Here is an 8,225-nt window from a genome sequence, read left to right as displayed (position 1 = left end):
ATATTAATATTATAATTAATGATTACAACTTATTATAATTAAACTGATGAGGTAAATAACATATTAAACAGGTGGTTTTCTTCAATAACTGTAGTTGGCAAAGGAAATTATCCTAGTATCATGATGAAGCTTGTTGGCTCCATTGAAGAAGAATGTGAAATTATTGACTATGGAATAGTGTTAATAAGTTCGTCTGAGAAAAAGTTGTTATGTTTAGAAAACAAAGGAAAAGTGACTGCCCAGGTAAATTTTACCAACCAGATTACTATTTATTTATCAGTTATGCTTGAGTTTTCCTTACTTTTCATTTAAGGGTAAGAGAAAGATAATTCATGAAGTAGACTGAAATATACAAGATTATGAGATTTCTACTTATTGAAAAAAAAATATCTATATTCAATTATTCTCGCTATGATGTGCCTTAGTATGTATAAGTAGGGACTACTTATTCTGAGGACTGTTTGTTAAACAGGGGTTTTAAACATTATTCATCTTAACCTCTCAACCATGCCCTGTAAGCAGTTTAGTGAGGTAATAAACCACCTCTCCGCTTTTCCGGGATATCCATCTTGATACATCAGGAATCATACGATGGGTCCATCTTCTAGAAGAAGAGGGATTCCAGCATCTCTGCCATCTTTCAAGAGTCTGAATTATCTCTTCTTTTGCTAATGTAGCCCAGTGAGCATGCAGCTATTCTCGTTTCTTCTCATAGCTTTCCTGATCCTCCTATTATTTTTAGTATTAGATCATACAAACCTGGGCCAGTGTATATTTCTTCTACTCAGTTTTAAATCAAGTTAAATTGGATGGCATTATTTTAAGTTAATTATGTCGTTATACATTTCTGTTGTTTATATACTACTTTTTATCAGTTTTTAATCAATTAGAAACTTTTATTTATACAAAACTTAGTTTGTCATTGCTTGTAGGTGGTTCTGGAAGTTTTGAATAATAAGAATATATTTTCAATTGGAGTAACAGAACAATTAGAAGAACATATAGAAATCTGTGATGCTGGTAAGATCACCAGAAATTAATAGATTAATTTAACTTCACTTCTATGATACTTTTACTCAAAGTAGGGCCTGGTTTCCTCAATAAGTGTTAGCTATTTTACTTGGTCTTCCTCCAGTAACTTTTAGTAATCAGTTAACTAATATGTCTAATCACCTGAGTCTTGTTTTGCCAACAATATTATCATTGTACTGTGTGAGGTGCCGTTGTGTTTAGTCTGGACCAAAAATTTTTATACTCGACTATTTCCTGTCTATCTGAGCTGTAAACATTTCCGTATAATTCCTTTGAAATATGGAATTACTAGACATTTTAAGTGGGATATAATGCAGTTTTTTGATAAATAACATTTATTTGTTCATTTAGGTGTAAATGAATATTTTTAATTTTCTAGTTACAAATTTAAATATTTAATTATTTTAAATGGCATTCTACATTTGTTTAGAAATCTGCTGAATAATGCAGTCTGGCTAAAACAAACACTGATTGCCACGTACATCTAATTAATGATATGTAATGGTAATATGAACTTGTTAAACGTCTTATTTTATTTATATCATTAAAAATGGAAAAAAACTTTCATTTTTTTACTTTTTGACCGGTGCCAGGCACTGGAAGAAGAAATCAAGTCAGTTCTTGCGAATTTTAGACAGGCAAGACGTGTGTCAGTCTTGTCAGAGAAAATTATTTTAGCTCAAATCTCAGTGCAAGTGTTATTTAATAATTATAAAAATTAATAAATGGCAAATACGGTAATTTAGACAAATATAAAACAATGAATGATAAAAATCAAATTAATGAAATAATGTTCAAACAAAAATATTTAAAACTATTTCATTTAAAGTTGAAAATAACTATAAAGAATCATCACAAAGAAGTCATCTCAACATGCAGTGAACTTCAATTCAAATATCCAACAACCAAGTATTTGAGACATTAATGATGTTTTTATATTGCATGAGTTAATTTCTAATTTATGTTAAATTATATTTTTAAAATTTTATGTCCTTTTATTGTTTGTATAAGAAATTACTTTTCTTATATTAATAACTGATGTTTTCTCCTTTGTTCAAATATTTTCTGGAATGAATAAATAATATACTTGACTATTAATTTACAATTTTTTTCGTCATTACATGCATTATCTTAATAAAAAAATAAAGAAATAAAAAAACGTGTTGTCTAATACAGTTAATATGTCAATGTAATCAAATAACCTTAACATAAGAAGACATAGCCTAAATGATCAAAAATAAAAACATTTTAATATAGCGGGTTAAAGAAAAAAAAAAATGAAAACCTAACAACCAAATCATTTTGATATCAACAGAAAACAAAACTTGAAATATAACTTATTCAGAAATCCTCTGAATTTATGTTTTCTCTTGCAATATATTTCTGAAATCAACCACCAAAAAATATTAGCTCAAATTCTTGAAGTTATTTATTTAGGAGAGCGGGTGAAACGTTTTGAAGTCCTCTGTGTTCAATATACCAAAATTAAGTATTGATTATTTTTAGTTTAATCAATTTTTCCTAGTTATAATTTATCTAATAGTAAATATTATATATACTGTATTGAATTTCTTATAGTGTAAATCAACTAATAAATTCCTATTACTTTTTTTAGTTTATTATTTTTCTTTTTATTTCAGATACATTTATGAACACCAAAGTTTCTATTCCACCTCAAAAAAAGTGTGAAGTCATACTTGAATTTAAACCGAAAGAATTACTAACTTATTCAAGTAGAATTAATGTTCATATACTTTACAACCCATTTGAAACGTTATTTATCAATGTTTATGGCACAGGATATATAGAAGACTTAGTAATAGCAGGCTTGAAGTTCACCCATGGAGAACCATTAACATTGGGTGGTCCTATTACAGCTGAATATTTTCTTGATTTTGGTTATTGTATTGCTGGAAAGAAATACTCTAAAGAATTTACGCTTATAAGTTATTGTGATAATATAATTAGGTTCAGATTTGATAACTATGAGAGGATTACGTTCATACCAAATATTGGTCATATTTTTCCTGGTTCTAATAAAAAAATACTTTCAATAGTACAGATATCAGATTGTATGGAGTTAGATGTAAGTGCTATTGAGTAATAAGTGACTCATTATTTATTATTATTTATGATAAGGGAAAAACTAATATTGTAGTTAAAGCAACATGTTAAGGATCATAATCAAGTTTAAAAGCAATTTTTTTAGTTCTTCATTTTGCAATAAATTCTGCCTGTCTACAAAACTTATAGGTGAAGAATAGAAATAAAAATTAACACTTAAAACAGTAATCAAATACAGTAAATTCTGATTTGTTTCCTCACTCTCATACATTTTTAAACTTGAAATACAGATTGACTAGAAAAACAGAATCCTCTTAAAATACAGACAAACCTCCTCCACTGAATTACTGACTCGGAGAGGATCCCACATAAGTATGTTTCTTAAGTTTTGAGAAAACTTTTCTTGGTGAATATAGGCCCAGAATATTAAAGTTCTGTTAGAATTGGTAGTCAACATGCCACAGAAGTTCTAGAAACAAATAGAGGGAAGTGGGCTCGTGCAAAAAAATCTAATTTTTTAACTATGATTCTGATAAAGATAGAAAGATAACTGTAACAATAATAAGGTGCCAAAATGTCCAAGTAATCTTACTAACAATATCAAAAAGCCTTAAAAATAGTAATTTTCAAGGAGAGGAAGGGAAAATGTTAGTTCTTAGCTAATCTGAGTTCAGATTTGAATTTTCCATTACAGAAAAAATGAATTCCTAATTTTATGAAAATAAAAAAACAAAACAATTTTTTACTAAACATTCAGTCAACCCTTTAAAAACACTTTTATAATTTTCTCATGTTTAGTGCAGGTGTCTGAAATTTTTTGCAAAAACTGTAAGATGTTTAAAAAATTGAAAATCAGTAGAAATGTTTTGTGAAAGCATAAAAGTAATCTTGTGTTTTTTATTTTATTTTAAAATAATTTTTTCCAATATGAAATGTTGCCCCAGAAAAAAATATTTTATATACTTGTTATATTCTCTTTTTGAACTTGTATTTAGCCTTTAAAATTGGTCAATTAATTAAAGAGATGTTAATAATGGTTATTATGACACAGTAATATTATTTATTATAGATAAAGGATTGTATTTTTTTAACAAGAAGTAAAATAAACAAATCCCAAATTTAAAAAAAATGATTGTTTACTAAATCAAATATATATGTGAAGTTAAACATTTGTGAGCACAAAAACTAGAAAAAAATAAAGGGGGAGAGAAATGATCAACTCTGTTGTATCTCAAAGGCTGACTTTTATTTAGTACAGGAAGTCTATATATATATTTGAATCAGCTCATCTAATTAGTCACAAACAACATAGAAAAACTATTTACAATAAAATAAATTTCAATACAATTATCATTGTACAAAAAAAAAAAAAATTCATAAGATTTCCAAAGTAAACGCTACATACATACTTTAAACCTAGAAATAAAATAAATAAGGAGTAACTCTTCATACAATAACTTAAACAAGTTAAAATGAAAAAAATAATTTTTAAAAAAGCCTCAAACAAACCTAAAATAGAAAACAATAAATGGAATAAATAATTACATTTTTAATGATATAATCTAGTTGTGAAAATATGAGGACACTCCAGTTTTTATATTGTCATTGCTGGAAGTTTTAGCTATTCAATATGGACAGTTCTCCTCCTTTTAGGTTCTCGGATACTCTCTACTGTGATAATATTATGTTCTATAGTGGTTATCACCCTGATTGGACCCTCGTATCACTGTATCTCCTTACCCCTGTTGGACCTCAACATTTTATATACCATATTATATACATACGATTTTGATCGCTCCCATCCTATCTGTGACCTTTAAATTCTCCCATTCCACCCTCCTGGATTTTTCCTTTTCCATTCTTCCCCATCCCTTCTCCATCTGCTGCCATGCCCTTATAGTCCAGTCGGTGTCTGCGAAGCCTAAAGAGGATCTCAAATGGTGAAAACTCCATAACTGTATGTACGGAATAATTGTAAGCAGCAATCTGCTTAGGCATTGTCACATCCGGTTCCAGTCCCTGGTCGACTTGTTCTAATCAAAGATGGTCACTCAACATGCCATGAAGCCGCTCTATGCCTCCTCTACTCTTGGGGTGCTCTGGTGTGTTTAGATGCCATATTGCGTCAAGGTCCTTAATTTTTATTGCAATCAAGGCATTGTCGAATTCTTTACCTGAATCTGATGAGATGTGCTCCGTAACTCCATAAAATTGAAACTATATTCGGAGCGCTGCCAGCACTGCTTCTGATGACTTTTCCTGCACATGGTGTGCCATTGCCGCCTTATTGAACAGATCAATTATGGTCATCCATTTAAATCCTCTCCATATGAAAGTGTTGGCCTGTAGATCGTTGAGCGGTGCATTTGTGGTAGGTGTCTCCCTTTAGGTGGGTGTCTGTCATACTTTTTGCTTAGACAGACGAAAATTCCTCCCTATCACCTTCCTCTGCCACATTCTGTTCAACTTCCTCTTTCGGCGTCCATTTCCTTAGGAAATGCCTTATGCCTCAGGACGGTTCCGTGTTGTCTTGTTCCAAGATGTTCACAGTCGAGATAACCAATCAGCTACCACATTTTCGTTTCCAGGTTTATATGTGATTTCCATAATGTGCTGTCCCAATAACTCCCTCCAATGCATAATCCAGGCCGAAGACTTTCAATTTTCCAACCCATTGCAGGGGCCTATGGTCAGTTTGTACTTTCAACTTTCTCCAGAACACATAGGGCCTAATGTGGTCAACAGCCCACACTATTCCCAAGAGCTCTCGTTCCAGCGCACTGTATCTGGTCTACATCTCTGTCTGGCGCCTGCTGGTGTACTCCACTGGGCAATCTCCTTCACCCTCTTGAGACAATAGAGCTCCCAGCCCGTGTTCACTCGTGTTTGTAGTGATATTGAATTGCCGAGTGAAGTCTGGAAACACAAGCACCATCTGACATTGTCTTCCACCATGTGGATATGAAATCATTCCTATTGTGACGAAAGGTGTGGGTAGATGGATGGTCTATTTTTTCCACCTTTAGTGTTGGTAGGAGGCAGCATCTTCTTCTATGTTGTTCTGTATCTGACCAATGGAAGTATATTAATTATCTATAGGGGTCATGTAAAGCATCTGTTGGAATAGTATATTCTCATACATATCTCTCAAGAACTTTATACTGTTGAAACAAGAGAAAAATTCACTGTTTATTTCATAAATAGCTGAATTTTCTCAAAAATTAAGTTTTTTCTAAATTTTTTTTTTTTTAAATGTATAAATACTTAATGATATAATGTTAATTTTCTCAGCTTTTTCGTATTGTAAAAACTAATTTATGATTTTGGTCATGGTGATTTACCTTGAATCCCAACATAAAAAATAACAATAATAATAAATAAATTATAGTTCTCATTATCTGTTATAGGAAGGTATACAATGTTTTTACCAAGAAATAATGTATAAACAGAACACAGAATCTGAGCAGTGGGATAATATTCAAAAGAGTATTAAATGGACCAAAGTTGAAGGGGATTCTTTATCACAGAAAAAGTAATGTGTTATTGAATTTTCAAGTTGTCCACATAAATACAGTTCAAAGGGTATATAATTAATCTGTATTATTTTTTTGGAACAATTGACGGAAGTAAAACAAGGTAGAATAATGTGGTCATATAGGAATCGGTGTTAGTGATAGATGTCTCAAACAGTTTGAAAAATATTAATAATTAATATATAGAAAGATAAATTTTTAACATTTATGGATATAATTTTAATAACATTTTTTTCGATTTTTACCATTAAAAATTAAGAACATTGAACTTGAAAAGATGAAATTGCCCAAAATGTTCTAATAAAGAATTAAAATAAAGAAGATATAAAAAAATTCATTTGAAAAGAATAATACAGAATAATATGTTGTTATGTTACAATATTGAGGAGATAACATCTCTGTTGATTTAGAGATCCTATTGTAAAATAGCTTAAGTTTTATTTAGATTTGTTGCTGATAGGCTTATATTGGTTTAATTCTTTTCTGTTTTATATAATGTAGCCTATAAAAGATGAAGGCTTTACGTTTAATCAGAATGTGTTCAGCCTTTCCTTCACCTCTCTACACACAGACAATAGGTGAAATCTTCTACTGATTTTGTTTTCTTGCAACAATGCTATTTTATCAAAAAATTGTTTCTAAGAAGACCAATTATTGTTCTCAATCCATTCTTCAGATTTAGACTCTAGTCTTTCCTTTTGACAAATTGGTGAAGACTATAAGTTGTATTGAGACACAGCATGTTTTCTTAGTTTTTTCTGTAATAAATTTCTTTTCTGTTTAAACTAATAAATATATTTAAATATGGCTCAAGGCTAATTAATATTGTATCTGTATCTTTCCTTGCTTGGGCATCAGTTGTGGACCTTTGAAAACTTCTTGTCTTGGGACACTAAGATGATTATTTTTTTTTCTAGCCGATTTCTTTAGGAATTTAAAGCCTACCACATACCTGTTTGATGTTTTTTCATTAATGATATTAAATATAAAGGAATTAGAATACATCAATAATTAAATAATTAAGGATACCATTTGAGGTATAACAATGATTAAATTATTGTTTTTATATTACTTTTAATAATCTAGTAAGTAGATCAGATTATTAAAATATATATTGTAATATCCTCTTTTTTAATCAAATGTTGATTTTTATAAATAAATGATTTTAGTTATGTTTTTTATTTTATGTATATCGTTTAGTATTTATTTGTTGTATTAAATAAAAAAAGCAAGCTAACCAATTTTGTTCAGTGAAATATGCAGTCACAAAAGATATCGTATAAAGCCAAGATGGCAGCACGTGTCCTACAAAAAGTCCGTTGAATCACAGCCATGTCAAGAAGATTCAAATATTTTAAAACTATATTTTAACTTCCCATCATAATTGAAATTACAATACATTTAAGAAAAGATAAGGAAAAAAAATAAAAGTTAAGAATAAGTATTAAAGACATTTATTCATAAAGTAAATCATAGGAAAAGACTCCCGTCCTGAGATTAAGAGTCTATTATATTATAAAATTTAAATAAAATTCTCCTGTCTGTCAATTATTAAAGATTTTCATTTAAACCCAAGCTATCTTTAAGGTATGAGAA

At 29.7% G+C, this 8,225-nt stretch overlaps 1 protein-coding gene across 1 annotated transcript in view; it reads left to right on the top strand.

Annotated features, from left to right (window-relative positions):
• The window catches only part of LOC106682535 (hydrocephalus-inducing protein), a gene marked incomplete at its 3' end in the record, with an annotated part of 227,440 nt that overhangs the window by 171,980 nt on the left and 47,235 nt on the right, over nt 1-8,225 (top strand). The window contains 4 exon segments of the mRNA XM_067049812.1: nt 72-243; nt 933-1,020; nt 2,673-3,118; nt 6,504-6,628. Coding sequence (XP_066905913.1) covers nt 72-243; nt 933-1,020; nt 2,673-3,118; nt 6,504-6,628 — 831 coding nt within the window.

This window comes from Halyomorpha halys, unplaced genomic scaffold (assembly GCF_000696795.3).
Source record: "Halyomorpha halys isolate HHAL.00 unplaced genomic scaffold, Hhal_1.1 Scaffold422.1, whole genome shotgun sequence".
In the NCBI taxonomy this organism is placed as follows: Eukaryota; Metazoa; Arthropoda; class Insecta; order Hemiptera; family Pentatomidae; genus Halyomorpha; species Halyomorpha halys.
Note: the sequence above shows the minus strand (reverse complement) of the source record. Positions and strands in the feature narration are given on the sequence as shown.